The 17,744-nt window shown below is 37.6% G+C and overlaps 1 protein-coding gene across 2 annotated transcripts; it reads left to right on the top strand.

Moving 5' to 3' along the window:
* Window positions 1-610: 610 nt before the first annotated feature.
* LOC144643248 (histamine H2 receptor-like) lies at window positions 611-16,249 on the top strand. 2 transcript variants are annotated; one of them, XM_078502443.1, is made up of 5 exons: window positions 611-693; window positions 5,102-5,154; window positions 11,537-11,999; window positions 12,743-12,960; window positions 13,838-16,249. In XM_078502443.1, exons 3-5 carry the CDS (start codon window positions 11,552-11,554, stop codon window positions 14,768-14,770), a joined length of 1,599 nt encoding a protein of 532 aa, XP_078358569.1. In that variant the 5' UTR covers window positions 611-693; window positions 5,102-5,154; window positions 11,537-11,551; the 3' UTR covers window positions 14,771-16,249. The 2 variants fall into 2 exon arrangements, with proteins under 2 accessions (XP_078358569.1, XP_078358568.1); XM_078502442.1 differs by lacking the exon at window positions 611-693 and adding an exon at window positions 3,614-3,740 and having other exon boundaries at window positions 5,104-5,154.
* The last annotated feature ends 1,495 nt before the right edge of the window (window positions 16,250-17,744 follow it).

The following is a 17,744-nucleotide window of genomic DNA, read 5'->3' as shown; positions in this document are numbered from 1 at the left end:
CTTTCATTTTACATTAACCGATGCAAGTACGTGCACGTCACGAAACAACTTAATAATATAAATATCGCTGACCTCGAAAACCGTCAAACGAACGAACCAAACGAGACAAACAGTGGACTGGGCTTACTAAAACATCTTTAACCTCACCAAGTATGACTGAATATAGACGGATGCTTTCCCGCTGCACTCTTTTACCTAACTTCCTGTCCTCTCAACCTGAAAACGAAGCCTGTATGCAATAGTCCTTAACGCCCCCTCCTCTTCCTTAAAATGCTAACGCCCCCATTTTCAGTCAAATGTTAAAATTTAATACCGCCTCGTAGCCTTTATTCTCAAGCATTTAGTTCGTAAATAAAGAAGGCAGCTCAAGAACTTTTCAATGCTGTGTTTTTCTATAACTGTTATCTAGCGTTTATCACCCACTCGCGAACCGGAAAGTTTGCATGGACAAAACGGTTTTGACAGTTTCCCTTGCGACCCGACACGGACGTGGTAACCAGTTGTCTAGCTATTTGAACAGCTGACTATATTTCGTATCTAAAATAAAACTGCTTGTGTTTGCCTTACTGCGAACAAGAAACGGCTAAAGGACAACAGGGCACGTGATTTTAACTTCTTGTATGAAAATCTTACAGCCCCACTAACGAATGAATCACCCCGATAGATTCTGGTGTCGACTTGCTATACAGAAAGGTAAAGTTTCTTTTTACATGAGTATTTTCGCGCTCACATTTTACCTACTCGTTAAAACCGGCGCGATAATTAACAACTCATTATTTACAACTTATCTATCGATTTAAAACTGAATAGAACATGCAGAAGGTGTTAGCTAATGAAGCAATTTTCATTATCAGTCTCTCTTTAATATGGCCAAATATTTTTAATAAATACGAGACTGGACGTTATATATTATTAATGATCGCGTATGAAACTTAGTTCAGTGTGAGTTTAGCCTGTTTTCAGTCCGTTGTTAGTGGTGCTGATTTCCGCATTTAACAGATAAACAGTCTTAGTTTTTGACTACAGAAATGAAGACACGATGTAAAAATTACCAGAATTCACTTAAGGCAAAATATGGCCTGTGCAGTGGTCTAGATAGAAAACCAACATTTGTGACCCGAAAAAGTTTGAGTCGTGCAAGAAACTCAGATATAGCGAAATTTCTATATTTTTTTAGCAAAATATTTTTTTGGCAAAATTTAAATTAGCCTGAACAATAACGTCATTCAGCTTGAGGGCAAGCTTTAAATAATCGCTCCTTTGAAACAGTGCTGTCCCAAAACAACAAAAGGAAAGTTAATGTTAGCGGGTGGACAGATACAGATGTCAAATGTTAATTTAAACATCAGCCATTGCCGTAGATTGTTGTGGAACACAGTTTACTTTTTTGATACTATTAATTTTTCAATGTCACGTCCGCCATGTCCGTTTAAGCAGTGAATTTACTGCGTGGTTTGGTTGTTCGGCTATAATCGGAGGCGTTACGGAGAGGACATTTCTTAGGCTTTTAATTATAAATTTTAATGTTTCTTAAGGAGTCAAAACTCTCAAAGACGGACACCGTCGAAACCGCCTACAACTGTCCATCTTGGAGAGGCGTCCTTCTTTTATGGACTTTAGTAACGGGACGGAACCAACACCAGGTGTCCGTATTGTAGAGGTGTCCGTAAGAGAGAGTTGACTGTAGTTAGTTAAGTTCTCCACTCCCAGATCACCAACGCCCTTTCTTCTCCTCTCTAGATCTCCTCCACACAAGCTTTTTTGTTCTCTCTAAGCCCACGCGGATATTTAACTTGCAAGATAGCGTGCAGGGTGAGGCTCTTACAAAAAACGTAAACAGGCTATTAAATTAAAAAAAGAACTGGAGGGAAATTCGCAGGCTAACTCATTTGAAAGCATTGACAGCTGTCCTTAGATCTTCTTTGGAAGACTGCGATTTATTACTGAAAGACTCCGAAAAAATGATCAGCTTCATTGATCGTTATATCTGGGTTAGCTTTCAGTAGTTCATTTGTTATGTTTCCGTTTTCCATAAGTCCCCAATCAAGAGACCACGAGAAGGGCTCTCAACTGTCCCCAAGGTGCATAATCTTCAGCCGTGACAAGTCTAACTGAATTGTCTCAAAAATGACAATCTTCGATTCACTTACTTATGATGGTTAGCGCTTATCACGCTTTGCCTTTAATAAACTCCTTTCGACTGAAATCCTTTATTCTCTCAGGGGTGGTGAGAATAAATTTAAACTCCCTAGCATTGCAATGAACCTTGTTATTTGCCATGCCGTACATGAAAGACCTCTAGTGTCCAGGTGTCCAGGAGTGTTAGCTTTAAGATCCTTCGGTGACGCTCTTGCCTTGGTTATTACTGTATTATTGACTTGATGATAATTCGTTCAAACCGTCATTGCTCGGCAAAAGCAATTAATTGTCAATTCTTAACTTCATCCGGTCGCCTGAGAACTGTGAGAATGAGTTTCCTCGACCTTGTTTACATTTTCCACCATTGTAGAGTCATTATATCCTGGTTATGTGTGGTTTTGCTCTGAGAATAAAAAATTCCTTAGAAATATTACAGCGCCTTATTGCAGGGTTATGGGTATTAGTACATTGAAGATTTTCGAATTAAGAATGCATGATTCTGATGTTTTATCGGCGATTAAAATTTCCATGTTGCGGTAGCTATTTTTTCTATACATAGTTATTAACTGTTATGGGTCTGTTTAATATGTAATGGGGTAAAATGTGTTCCAAGAAAATTTTTAGTCCTGGTTTTCTCATGTTATTGTGTTTTATCTGTTTCAGTGATATGTGGAAAATTTTGTAATCGTGTTTCAGAGTAGCCTCCTACGCAGACGTTCTTAGGGCTCGCCACACGTTCCTAGAACGTCTGTGTAGGAAGCTAGTTTCAGAGGTTTTAGGAAAGCGCCCTGACATACACCCACAGAGAACGTATCCCCGCTGGGTTTATTAACACAAGGAGAGGGGTGCTACTTTATAAATATAATACTCCGTTGGTTTTAATGAGGTGTAAGAATATGCTATAAGTGATCTCACCTTTCTATTGCAAATACTTTGGATATTTATAGAATTTTTTTTTAACTTCGTCAGAATTTTAGAACGCTAAAATTTAAATCTCTCTCGTGATATCTTCAACGTCTAGTATGTTCATGACTACTTCTCTTTTTCTAGCTTACAAGCGAAATCGATGTAATTTGCAATGACTGCTGGCAGGTAGATATTTGTCATATGTCTCGGCAGTAGTTAATGCGGCATTCATCAAAGGTTTCCTGACAAAAATTAACAAAAGTTTACCCGTGTTCTTCCGCCGTCTCCCTGAAGTGGTTTTCCTGTGGAGAAGACTGCTTGGAACTCTCCGCGCTTATTATTGTGTTATTGTTATTGTTTATGTATTGAGACTGCGTTTGGACGAGGCCGGCACGCAAGGCAACCTGAAAGTTTACCCTTTGTCACCTTGAAAGCGGTAAGAGCGTACTGTTGATAGTGGATTGTTTTACGTTTTGTTTCCTCTGTACACACGGCTGTCAAAGTCGCAGTTAAATTAGCATACGATTGAATCTCGGTCTACAAACAAGACATTCTTTTGCAACATTTACAGGGTTGTTTGGCAAACGCGCGCCTCGTTTGTCTTACGATATCTCGCGAAATCGGTCACTAAAAAAGCATGTTTTTCTCCTTTGATGCCATGTTCCAATCGTAACAGAAACACAGAGCTCTCCCTGGTAAGTCCTGGACGCTAGATATTGTGTTTTGCTGGTGAAATACTTTAGCATGACTTTCTTCCTTTGTGTTTGCAAACATCGAGAGCCTAAATAAGTGCTCTGCGTGGATAGACTGAAAACCTTTTGAAAGAGAGTAGAAACTCTGTTTAAAGCAAAACCTATGCTACAAAAGCTGATAAGCTCCTATTTTATTCGATACTGATGAATAGCTTTATTCGCAGATGTCATCGATTTAATTCCAGAAATTTCAGATCAATCGATCGAAGACTCGAATAGAATAAGTGCATGCGATAGCCAAACATAATCTCTCGGTCGTTTATATAGATCAACGCCGTTTTGGATCAGCATGATTTGATTTCGAAGCGTAATACACTACTGACGAAGCTTCGCGGATAAACTCACTAGCCATCTGGCAACTTCATTAACACTTTGTACATTTTCGGTGGACATATCGCTTCGACACCTCGGTCTAAAAGGATTTGTTTGTTTTTACGGTGCAATTGGCGTGAGGCGCGATCACTGCTGTTGTTTGACAGAAAATTCATCTAAATTAATCTCTTTAAAAATAATTTCCACGGGAGTAAAAGGTGTTTGTTTTGTTTTTTTAACTCGATTACGCTTTTTTAATCATCATTTCCAATCAAACGCAAGAAAACCTCTATTCTCATTGAAGTAATCCTACAGAAAAATGCCTGCAACGCAGTACACGTCATTTTTTGTTTATTTTAAAAATGGTATTTTAGTCAGATTTGTCAGTAATAAATTGAGTTGGGAACCGTTTTAATTGTAATACTTCGAGCAGAATTACGCAGCGTTGACTGATATCTTGAATACCTGAATACTTAGGCGATAAATTATTACACCGCATTGCGATTTTCACTGTGAAAAGTTTGCTTTATCCAGCACAACAATAAATAGACTAACTTCTTCTGCTTTTTTGCGTTGAAAAATCGAGAGGCTGTGGACAGTCTAAACAATAAACTAAAAGGCCAACAATGCCAGGCTAATGTAGAAAATTGCTCCTCAAAATAAAACAATTTTGATAATGAGAAAAACAACTTTAAACTGAAACCAAAGCATGGTTTAAATACCTAGCGAGATTGGAGATCTTGGGTAGGTGCTATTAACGCATGATTTATCCTCATATAAAGAAGTCTGGAAGGGTGTATTCTTTTTGCGCGGAAAGTTTTTTTTTTTTACCTTTTACATTTTATTACTTATCGTAAATTACGTGGCATAAAAACTACTAAGAGATCATTTTCAGACATCATAATATCACAGTTTATAGATGTCTAAGATGTTTTCGTGATATCTCGTTACTTCAGTCTGTTAAAATGTTTACACGTTTTGTCCTGTTTCAGAGTCTCTCAGCTTGGTGGCGGACGATTGCTAAATTTATGAACTGGTAAACAAGGTATGGCTAAATTTAATCGTGTTTATATAATAAGCTACATTTAGAACGGGGTATTAAATCGGGCCATTTTTAAAATTTGCACATTAATCGACAATTATGGAGTTAAAGTAAATGAAATTCTGATGTGTAAAACATGTGGTTTTCGTTGGTCAACGACCGACTGAATGAAGCGTTCAAAACAATGAAAAGTGAATGATATTATGCGCTAGAAAAGACCTGACAAAACACCATTTAGAGGACTACAAAAGTTATTTTTTCAGACAACCGCGTGTCAATGAGCCAAGCCAAGGCTTAATATACGATCTTCGCATCCAATATAACGCGGAAACTACATTGACCATAGAAGTTCAAAGTTTCGCAACACTTCATTCTGTGCAAATATACCAAGTACATGTAATATGGTGCAAAAATATAAAAAAAGTTCAGTTTGTTGTCCTTTTTCCCAGCCGTTTTTTCTTATTGAAGGCAACTGATGAAACGTTTCATTTTGTAGTTGTCGGTTTTTTTCAATCCAACAACTTTTTTTCTGGATAAGTGTATCTAAAAAAAAAAACCAAATAAGTACAGTCCTGTCGCTTGTCGCGTTCGACTGAGAAATTTCATGACTTATTTATAAAATTTTAGCTGTCTTTTTCTACGTAAGAATTTCTTTTCTGCCAAGCAAAAAATTCCGGCGTAACCTTGTTTTGATATTGGATAGTTAGACTGCCGGGACTTATTGGTTTACGAGATTTTCGCGGTAAAGTGCGAAGCGCGACTCACGCGCGCTTTGCGCGAGTGACTCGTGTTTCTCGCTCTTATCTCGTGATTCGCACTTCTGTCTCGTATTTTGCGACAACTGCAAAAATCTTGAAAAAATAACCCTGTTTTTCCGCTGGTAAACAAAGGCATGGCTCTCTTCTTGTTTAATCGGGTCTTCCTTTATTTCCCGTGCTTGCCAGACAGACCATTTCTCAATGAGATGGGGCCCCATTTTATCTCATCAACCGATTCTTAACAGATTAACTAAGATTAAACTCGTAAAAAAGTCATCGATCATTCATTCGACTTTTTTGTGCGTTTTTTAAGCTTTTCTTTTCAGTAGCGTGACAACTTCAAAGATATGTCGCAAGACCTCTGTTTATTAACGTTTCGTTTTAATAAACCGCGCGTCAAGGTAACAGAGTGAACCCCCCGCAACATCTGACAGCTGTTAAGCAACAGATCAAAATTCCTTTTATTCAAAATCAAATCGCAAGCTTTAATAAGTAAACAAAATGACAGTTGATAGTTTACATGGCAAGACATGCAATTTTCATCGAGATAGTTGAAACTGGAAGTTTACATTTAGGCTCGGTGGCAAATGAGTCGCGCTCAATGTAACATTAAAACTGGTTTATAAGCTAACTATGTCGCTGGGGTTTCTCGCTTGATAACGTATTAATGTTTTATAGGAAAAAAGCTTCATGACTATTCTTCTGGATTTTAATGTAAGGTTACAAACGCTTCTTTTTTAACCGAAGGAAGGAGTAAGTCACGTTAGCGCAACTTAAAAAATTGGCTAATTTTTCAGTTTGTCGTTCGTAATGAATTTTTTAAAATCTTTCTCAGTCTTATAAGCTAGCCTTGTTCATTTTTTCTTAATTATTTAATACTTTTTTTTTCTACCCTAGAAGACTATTATTTTTAGGTTTTCTTAAATTTGATTGTTACTTTGTTCACCAAAAAACGACTTTTGACCCAATGCAAACTGTGGACAATGCAATCCGTTTTAATTGTCCATTTGATCGCTGGCGGAAACACAGACTTGCGCTAAATATTATGCGACGAATACTGAGCCAACTTGCATTCGCTTTCAACAGAATTAGAACTGACTCAATTCTAAGTGAGAGGATTTAGCGGTGCGCATTTTGATAAATTGAATGATAATTCCAAAGAACTCCTCAGCCAACTCAGCCAGCAACTCCAGAACGATCACATAGAGACCATCATTCTTTAACCATCAGATGTACACTCGTCTAAACTCTATTTTACCATGCTCATAATTAGCAGTAGTATGGGTGTTCAACGGTTTATCCCGCCCAAACTGATCGAGTGTCATGTCACTTATCGATACTTCTTCGATGTTGGCCGCCAAAAGAAAAGCAAGGGCTTCATCCACATTTAAAGATAGTCTACTAATTGCACGGTAATACACCTAGCCGGGAAATAGTACGATCCTGGGTCTCATGCTGCAAGCAGACCATTGTTTTCATCCTGGAATGTCGAGCGAAAGAGAAAATTGACAGCCCGAAAATTGGGGAGATTTTTCGCTGCCGGCTGCTTGCTCCACTCACGCTCCCGGTATACCAGTTCCCTATCCAACAACCCGCAACCCGCGAACTTCGTCTCGAGGGTCGAGGTACTGGAGTAGGAGAGAAGAGTGAAGACGAGTATTTTTTTAAAATATTCTTCCTGATATAACGAATTCTACATTGAACATGGAGTACCACAAGAAAATTGAATTTTAAACCGTTCGTTCCTAAAAATTAACTGTACGTAGACTGGCACAGTGATGAGAGTAAGAAATTCCCGACTAAATTTGATGAGCCGTCAAATTCTTAGAACTAACTTTCCAAGGAATTATGGGATTTAGTAAGGAGAATTGATACCTTAACCTCAAACTGAAAGAAGAAAATATATGAAAATATGCGTGAGATTTTTTTCAAAGACCCAAATTCAGTGTTGATTCCAAAAACAGAAAACGGACAGTCAATTCTTTATTGAAATCGAGATTATACCTTTTTAGAAAGGCAGATAGTTTTTTACTCTGACTGTGCTACAAAACATTCAGGAAGGATTAGCTCATAACAGGATTAAGATTAAATGAAAATCGCCCAGAAAGAAAGAATTGTGAGGTCTATTGCAGACAATTTTCATGAACTTCAGTGATCGAATATGGCTGAGTGTGAAGAGCTATGAGAATAGAAGCATCTTTTCGATGTCAATTAAGATGTCTTAAAGGATAGCAATATTATTGTGTTTATTACTCTCTGTCTCCAAACGCCAAAACACGAACACCAAATAAAATAAAAATGTTGTATAAAAGGTTTTTAACCATTTTGGGTAAGGACAAAGTAAAAACTGGCATTGAAATACATAAATTTCGCGATACACAATTCGCCTCTGATTGTTTTCCAATGTACGGATGTAAAACAGTGGTGTTCTTAGAATAGAATGTGGTTGATTGTTCAAAATAGCGCGCAATAAATTACTTATTTTATTTGAACTGAACAGAATAAGAGTCCTTTCTTATTCTAGAGTTAAGAGAAAACACTTGATTTTTTTGCGAATCTGTCCTGTTGTAACATGATTTTTGGCCGCAGGGTCTATTGCATTTTGGTTTAAAGGTAATGTAATATTTGGGACGTTTGAAATGAAAACCAGCGTAACTAAATTAAATGTTTTGTGTGCGTTTCTAATTGTACGAGCAAACAAATCGGGTAACGAGATTTAAACAGTGAACGGCAGCTGCTGAGGAAATGAAAAAGATTTTGCAATTCGCTAATATAAACACACACTAAAATATTAAAATGATCTTCCGTGTAACATAGATTGAGTGATTGAGTTTATTAGATATATTGAGCTGTCAGTTTGAAAGATGCGCATTGATAGGATTGAGAGAGAGTTCTGTGTTGATAGCCCTGACACTGAACAAGACTCTTAGATATAAATCTTTAGCACCTGGAAGCAGGGATATTTAACTTAGTCCAATCTCTCTATATTACTTTATGTGAAGCGCCGGTTCTAGTTCATCAAAACATTGCGAAGAGATATTGCCCAGTATAAAGCTAAACCACGACAAAAAGGTATGCCAATAACTCTCAGTTGTGTTTTATTTTCTAATCAATTCTATAGCCTTTGAAACTACATAAATTCTACAACTACACTGACAAAAGCGGTTACAAGGTTTTTCACCATGTATTTCAGTGATTTTGTCAGCGTTTATTTCAATTTAAAGTAAGTAATTTCTTTCGTTGCATGTGAAAGTGATTGTAGTAGACCTTAAGTCGGAACACACAAAATAACCAAGAGTTACAATTTTGCCCTTTGTTTATATTACATCTGTGTCTCTTTAGTCTTGATCCAATCTATATCGATGAAGCAATATAATTGTTAGCGGCGATTTCTAATCTTCTTCTGAATAGAAACTTAATTTTTCATGCTCAGCCTCATGTTTGGAATCATGTACTATATTACTTTTTTACCGTTTGTAATTGGATTTCAACAAATCCACTACGTAAGGCACGCACTTATTATATATAGTTGACATAATCTTCCGCCAAAGGTCGAACGTGCGTGTTGGATTTTCTTTTCTGAGGTTTTTATTTGTAATTGCAAGTCGTTTACCGCAGTATTAACATAATATTCTAGTTCATCAATGCGCGTTCCTTCTGCCTATATGTTCATACAAGATCAAAATATATCTAACTTCACTTATATTTCAAGAATTATGACATGAAGCGGAAAAATTGCCTGTCTTTTATGTGTCGCGTTTATAAAATGTGTTAAATCCTGATCCAGCTTTGGTGCCTAAAAAAAGTCAAGTAAATAATGCCCGTCGCACGTGCTTTGTTTTCTGAACTGAATTTTGTACGTTTTATTGGCAATAACAAATTGGTGCGCATTTGTGGTCAGCGTTTTAAAAACAAGACGTGCTGCTGTTTTCGTGACGAACACTACAACTTGGATGAAGAATTTGATTAATTTCAAGGCGTTTTAGTCTTGTACGATTGGCGTTCACTTCGTTTTTGTTTTCAATCGTTCTTCAAAAATGTGGCCTTTAGACTACATTTGCCATTAAAAACAAGACGTGCTGCTATTTTCGTGACGAATACTACAACTTGGATGAAGAATTTGATTAATTTCAAGGCGTTTTAGTACGATTGGTGTTCACTTATTTTCGTTTTTATTTTTTCAACCGTTCTTCAAAAATGTGGCCTTTAGACTACATTTTCCATTGTTGCAACTAAAATATTTGCAAAAAATATAAGAGATATACTGTAAGAAATCAATGCCTTTTCGCCTTGCGTTTCGGTTTCTAAGGTTATATGTAATCCTTAGAACAATTCTTTCAAGCGATTCTTTCATGAAGCATTGTGATGTTGAATTACCTTACTGTGCCTTTGTAGAACTAAAGAGAATCAAAATAATAGTGGGAGTTTTGTCATCGTCTTTATTTAGTAGACGCACGATGGAATTTTTTTGCGTGCTTTTTAAGAGTGAAATGATTATGGATTGGTTCTTTGGTCATTTGGGTGACATATAGCCATAAAATTAACAATTAAACTAAGTAAGCTATATAACTTAATATAAGAAACAAACACAAGATATAATGGGACACGTATTCGGACAATCTAAGAAGAAGTGCATTTCCTCTCGATTCTAATGTGACTTTGATAATCCATAATGTGAATGTATAATCAGTGTGGTTAAAATAGCTTAAAATCGTGCTTCCTAACCATCCTTAAGCATCCCACTTGATACTAAGTCTAAATTTAAAACCCGAAACAATGCAATTCACAGTAGCATTAATATTTAATCTCCAAATTGCGTCATAAAGGAAAACCGAATACGTGGACAGAAATCATGATAAGAATCGACATACTTCCTTAACCATACTCGATCAACCGACCAACATAGGTTTCAAATTCGTGTAGAACACAGTACAGTGAACACTGCACAGGCAGTTGGGTGTTACAATAAGGTAATCATGCTTTAGAAGTTGTTTTGTACATTCAATATTGCGTCTTTCACGTTGTTGTAACAGACTGGTTATAAAGGTAGGAATATAACGTGATACATTTGCTTCACTCGCCAGCTTGATTATTTTTAAATGAATATTCCTTTGTATAAAATTACCTGTTATGGTATTTTTTGGGGAAATGTATTTTTCGCGGTATATTTCTTTAGCAAAGCTATTTTCATGGAGACAAAGTTAAAATAACGTATTATAACGACTTGAGTAAGGGGCGTTTTTTGTCGTTGAAAAGTTGAGTTTTTTTGCACCTCGACTTCGTCTCTAGCTTTTGTCTTTTTTTCTTTGAGTACCAGATTTCAGATTATTTTTTTTATTTCTCACTTTTACACTATTTACAGAAAGTACAAATCAATAAAAAGAAGGAAAATATAACAATTATAGGAGCCAAAATGAAATGTGCTCAGTGATCAAATAAGCGTATAGGCTATCGTTATGGTCACTGACACGAACAAATATAACATCTATTACTAGAAACAATAGGAAAAAAAGTTGGAATTCGTTGCACATGTTTGAGTTCGCTTCGCCAGTTATATGCTCCAACTTGTTCCATACAAAGGGGTAGATGAGTGTTTGGTTAATTGACGTGATTGATTTTTCCTACAGACTACGTGTCGAGCAATGGCCGAGAACGCTACATCCTGGAATGTCACAAACGAAAACTCAACGTCGGCGCCAGGTCCAGGGCCGGGAGGACGCGGCCCGCCACCTGCGCCTGAAATGACCACGGAGGACATCGTCGCTGATGTGTTCTTTTGCATCCTCGCCGTGATGATTGTGTTTGGTAACTCGCTTGTCATTGGTGCATTTCGCGTCAACAGGCGATTGCGTACAACGACGAATTTACTGTTGATGTCGTTAGCAGTCGCTGACATGTTGATTGGTACAATCTCGTTGCCGCTATGGGTGTATATATCCATCACGTATACCTTTATAGGACCAGTGTACAACTTCTATTTGATCTTTGATGTCATCTGTGGAGTGTCCTCGATACTTAACCTCACAGCCATCAGTCTGGAAAGATGTTACGCGTTGCTTGCGCCGATAAAACACCGCAACATCAGAAAACGTACGTAACTCCTCAGGGGGACTCGCATACAAAAATGACGGGGGAGGGGGGATTGCTCGTCGTACTTTTTAGGGTGCAAATTTGTAGATTCAGTTTGGTATCGCTTAGGGTGTTAAAATCTAAAAGGACCACCGTTAGAATTAACGCGGTATATCTTTCAGGGTATTGAGCCTAACATTGACGGGAATTATCTTTACTCGACCTCTTTTTGGCACTTCTTAGGGATGAAAATAAATTTCAGCAACGCGCAAAAGTGCGTTTTTGGCACCTTTTAGGGGTATTTTCGAACATTTCCGAGGACCACCCCTACCATTTTTAAACAAGAATCCCCTTTGGTTGGCACTATTCTCCACATTATTCATTTTATGAATAAAGTCTCTTCGATTTTACAACATGTCATAACTACACTTTTAAATGAACAAAAACTCCACAATCTTGAAACTATAGAGTCGTTAAAAGGACATGAGGTCCACAGAAATTTAACTAAAACTTAAAGAAGGGAACCGCCTATAATTTCTTACCACTTTCTTGCTAATGGAGACTTCATTCAGTTCTACATCTAAGCTGGGTGGGCATACACTGCAAGAGTCGTAAACAATACGGTGACACTATACAACAAAATGTCAAACAATGTGTATATAGTGTCATGTGTATTGTAGTGAAACTGTGGGGCTAGCTAAAATAAAACGAAAAATGATATAATTTTAGTCTAACGTTGCCCTTTTCTGTTAATTTCTTTGCAGGAGTGGTCTTGGCTATAATCTTCGTCGCGTGGGTTTTATCGATATTGGCTGGCGCACAGGTTGAGTTTTTGGACGTGAATAATAAGAAGTATTATGGTGTTATAGTAACGGTGGCCTTCTTCTTCGTTCCACTTGCTGTTATTCTTGGAGCATATGGTACGATCTTTCACATAGCCAGAGCGCATGCGCGTGCAAGAGGAAGCAGCTCGTTTAAAAAGGTACCACTTTTACGTCTTATGTTTGTTAACGAATACAGGATATTAAGGACGCACTCGCAGGAAAACTAATGACTAGTGTAAAAAAAAGCAAAGATGGCGTCGCTTGAGCTGCACTTTAGAACTATCAGCGCAGGCGCTGAAACTTATCGTTTTAACTTTTCGTGCAAAGGCTGAAAAAATGGTGTCTGACGAGAAGATAGTGTTTATTCTAAAACTTTAAAGCTTTCATCCACACACTTCAAACTTATTCAAACCCCTTGCACATCAAAATAAAAACTGAGTAACACATAAGAGTACTGATTTCATTTAATGTAGATGAAATACAGTCCGATACTGCGCAATCTCGGCTGTAATGAGAGTGATAAATGAGTCCACACGAAGGGAATGTTTCAATTTAAGCAATGAACTAAAGAATTCCGAGAAAAAATTACCGGTTTCTTCAACGGATTCAACGCCAGATATCCGCGTTGCCAGAACGAATAATAACCAAGTAGAAGAAGCTCGACGCTATTTCGAGCCGACGTAATTTAGTTCATCGGATATTCTCGTGAAGGAAGCGAACTGTAATGAGTGGACTAAGAAATACTTCATGTATGACTGCATGCATACGAAGTGATAAATGATCGTTTTAACGAATTCAAATACAAGCAAACGGAATAACAGAACCCCGAGTCTGCAAAGTACGGACTGCGAAAGTCAGCTTTTTTAAATGGTCACAAACTACATTAATTGACTCGAGGTCTTATCATGGAAACTAAAACGTGGGGAAACCACTCTTCACCTTTCTACCACTATATATCGATCTTTCTGCTAGTGTCATTTCTTAGAAGCAATAAGAAGTGGCCTACCAAATAATTTTCTTTTGTTTAAATTTCAGGATCTGCGCATTGCTACAACAGTGGCTGTGGTGATTGGTCTTTTTGTCATCTGCTGGACGCCTTTCTTCGCCCTCAATTTTGCATTTTCAGTGTGCGGACAATTAATGTGGATGACTCCTGGATGTCAAGGGCTCATGAAATTACCACCAGTCATTCTTAAGATAAACAAATGGCTTCAGTATGGAAATTCCGTTTGTAATCCGATCATTTATGGCCTGCGAAATAAGGACTTTCGACGAGCATTCCGCAAGATTTTGCTGGGTATGTGCTGCAAAAAGGTTCCCATATCGGACTATAGCAAGAGCGCTTATGGACGCACCGTGCGCAACGCTCATCTGCAACGCGAATCAAGCTTTGAAAATTCGCGATCGGTCATCTACCCTCCACAGTTGCCCACAGGAATGTTTGATATGCGGCAAAGCTATCGCAAAGCGATTCAAAGTGGGCGCAACAAGCCGATCAAGCTGAAGTTCACAAAAAAGAGTTTGGCGGATGGTTTGCTAGCGTTGAACGTTGATGCTTTTCACAGCCTTGCTTGGGGCGATTTTACATCGACCACTCAATTGACTTCGTCATCCGATGCAACTGCCTCTCCAGCAGAGCTTTGTAACCCTGGCTTCGAATACGATCAGACGGAAACTGGTATCTACCCCATCGATCAAGCAACGCAAAAACAGGACTTCAACGACAACGTTTCGGGGTCAAATAACTCTTTGCACAAAAGTTCTCCGAAGGCTTCAATGCAAAATGGAAAAGTTCGGGTTCATTTTACACCTTTAAACAGCCGAGAAAAAGACGACGAAGAAGAAGAAGCCAAAAATGTGTCTAGCCTGGCTCCATTTGACAGAAAACGCTCACTGTCGGAAATATTTATTCGCCCAAGTAGTGAAACAGACAGCCTTAAACAGAAATTGCGGTCTTCGTTTTCTTAGTTAGGTGCCCAGTTTTGACGAAAACAAGTTCATCTGTGAACTGGTCAAGAACTTTCCAGCAGTATGCGTAAAACTGGTAACAAACCTGTTTGTAATTTGAATTGTCTAGCTCGCTAACAGCAGCGAAACTCGAACAAGCATTATGATGTACTAAGATTGCATCTGAGTTGCATTTCGGAAGAGCTGCCTTTTGCAATATTAACGAATAAGCTTCTTGCCTATAGTCTGAGTACTGAATATAACTTGCCTTTAGGATTTCAATGGAAGGGGAAGGGAGCTTTTGACCGAATATGAGCGTGCAATGCATTGGGATTTTTGATCAGTATTTGGCTAACACTTGTTGTTTAATCATAGTGTTATCCCAATTTTCGTAAAGGTCGTTGCAAACGAGGATACAAGTCCCGAATTACATTAGGGGTCAATTCAATAAAACATTTACAAGTGTAATTTACAAGAGTAGCTTTTGTTTTCAACTCTATAACAATAGCTACACTTGTAAAAAATAATTGTAAATGTTTTATTGAATTGAGCCCCAGGACAGGTCCCTTTATTGGCCTTCGAGGAGATTTCTTATTTTCTCCTTGGCGAAATAGGAAGCGTCTGCACACAGGTTTCCCTTCATTTGAATGGATTATTTGCGTCAAAAATATTCTTGTGCCATCAATTTAAACTTTTTCGAAAGGGGTCAGTATGGAGTAAGGGAGGCAATTCCTGAGGGCTAAGTTGAAAATAACTAATTCCTTGACAGCTTGCAAATGAACCAATCGTGAAAACCTGTGTAAGCGAGTGACGATCAATCTGGTAAGCCCGTAAAGCCCGTAGTTGATGATTTTCGTGCTTCTTGTTACCTCTCTCCTTTATTAGGTTTGATATGGCAAAGAGAAATCAGATTTTGATCACTTTTGTTTAAGATTAAATTGCCAAGTATTTTAATTCTTTTGTTGTCAGTGGTCAGTGGACGGAACACATTGACATTGCTATCAAACAAACACTTTCGTCTTTGCTGAAACTGTCTTTGTCAGTTTGTCTTTACCCCTTTTAATTTGTCGCTATTTCCTTGTTGAACCGCCTGTGCCCGAAACATGAAACCAGCTAACACACACCAATCGACAATCGAGTCAGGTCAGACCAGTTTTTCAAGTTTTCCAGAAGCCAAATAGTGATCAGTGTGATCAATTTCACAATAATTTCTCACGATAAAATACTATTAAGTGTAGAGTTAAAGATTTAGAAAGAATGCTAAAATATTTATCAAGGGACTGGATTAAAGCCAGGGTGTAAATAACTATATAAGTTAGTAGTTAATTCCTGGTATTTTAACAATGTACACGTGCTATTATGTAGACAAGTAAGAGATGGACCATGTTTTATGGAAATCGCGCGCGAGACTTATCTTTGAAAGAGCCAGTCAAGTAAAGGTTTTATATAAGAGAGCATAGATATTCTTTATATATGAAAAATAAACACGATATAACTCAGTTCAGTAGTCTGGAAACTGAATGATATTGAGTGAAACATAAGTCGATTAAATTCCTGTGTCGCTTCACTTACGAGTAAACGAATGAATGAACGACTGCACGAACGAACGCACGAACGAACGCGCGAACAAGCGCACGAACGAACGCATGAACGAAGGAACGAACGAGTGAGCAATATCGATATCGATCGAACGAACGAACGAATGAATGACTGAACTGACTGACTGACTGACTGACTAACTGACTGACTGACTGAATGAATGAATGAATGAATGAATGAATGAATGAATGAATGAATGAATGAATGAATGAATGAATGAATGAATGAATGACTAGTAATAGTAATAGTAATGGTATATCTTTATTGCGCCTTACTCTCCAAAGGGAGGTATTGGTCTGTTTACAATAAAGGTTTTAACATTTACTAATACATTTAAGAAATAACAAAAATTTGATTCTTATACAATTCATAATGTCAATATATGTAAAAATTAAATAAATTATAATGTTCATTGTGCTTGTAAGTTAAGAAGCTCTTTCCTTTTTTGAAACATTGAATGTATATATTTACCTATTACTTTTGTGTATGTTCATTGTCAGCTCTAAGTAGGTACTTAATCCTCTCGTTCTCACTTTAATATATGTACCTTACATCAACCTTAGAAATGTGAGAACATAATTCATGTCTTATGGTTTTAAATCCCTGGCAACACATCAAAAAATGCTTTTCGTCTTCTACGCAATTTTGTTTACATACCAAGCATGTTCTTTGCTCTACTGGGATTGATGCTCCTTTATTTTCATATTTTCCAGTCTGTATTCGTAATGTATGACATCCTAATCTAAGCTTTGTCAGGCTTATTCTGTGCGCTGGGTTTTTAACTGTTGTTAGGTAATTCTCAAATTCATAGCTCTTTTTAACTTCCTTGTGTGTAAATTTTTCTCTTGAAGTTGACGATGAACTATTCTGGGTGCCCAGCCAGTTTTGTGAATACTTATTTCTGAGGGTTTTCCTCATGGTTAATCGACCGTTCTTGATGTGTTGCCGGGTTATCGGTTCTGTTTCTTGATGCATTTCTTCGTTAGTTGCAACATCAAAAAATGTTGTAGATGTTGTTGCATATTGAAATGCCTCACTTAACAAAACGTTATTACAACAATACTTCAGTCTTTGCCAATAGCTGAAGATTGAGGTTTTTAGGTCAATGATTAAAGGATAACGCCCAAGTTCTGCCCTGCAAGCAATGTTTTCTGTATACCATGGGACGTTTAACGTTTGTTTACAGAACTTGATGTGGACTTGTTCAATTGTGCTTTTATCGAAGTGCGTTTTATATGACAGTAGTTCTGGTCCCCAAATTTCGCACGCATGAAGTAACACGGGCTTAACAAGGGCATTGAAAAGTTTGTTCTTAATCGCAATAGCTGCTGAATCCGTGTTAGAAAAGGATCGTTTAATTATCAAGAGGACCTTAGTGGCTTTTTTGCTGAAAATT

This window comes from Oculina patagonica, chromosome 2 (genome assembly GCF_052425735.1).
Source record: "Oculina patagonica isolate OP01 chromosome 2, crgOcupat, whole genome shotgun sequence".
Classification (NCBI taxonomy): domain Eukaryota; kingdom Metazoa; phylum Cnidaria; class Anthozoa; order Scleractinia; family Oculinidae; genus Oculina; species Oculina patagonica.
The sequence above is the reverse complement of the archived record's forward strand: the minus strand, read 5'-3'. Positions and strand labels throughout refer to the sequence as shown.

Coding starts and splice junctions, on each gene's coding strand:
- LOC144643248 (XM_078502443.1), top strand. CDS start 11,552: ATGGCCGAGAACGCTACATCCTGGAATGTCACAAACGAAAACTCAACG. Junction 12,000..12,742: donor ACACCGCAACATCAGAAAAC/GTACGTAACTCC, acceptor ATTTCTTTGCAG/GAGTGGTCTTGGCTATAATC. Junction 12,961..13,837: donor GAAGCAGCTCGTTTAAAAAG/GTACCACTTTTA, acceptor TTTAAATTTCAG/GATCTGCGCATTGCTACAAC.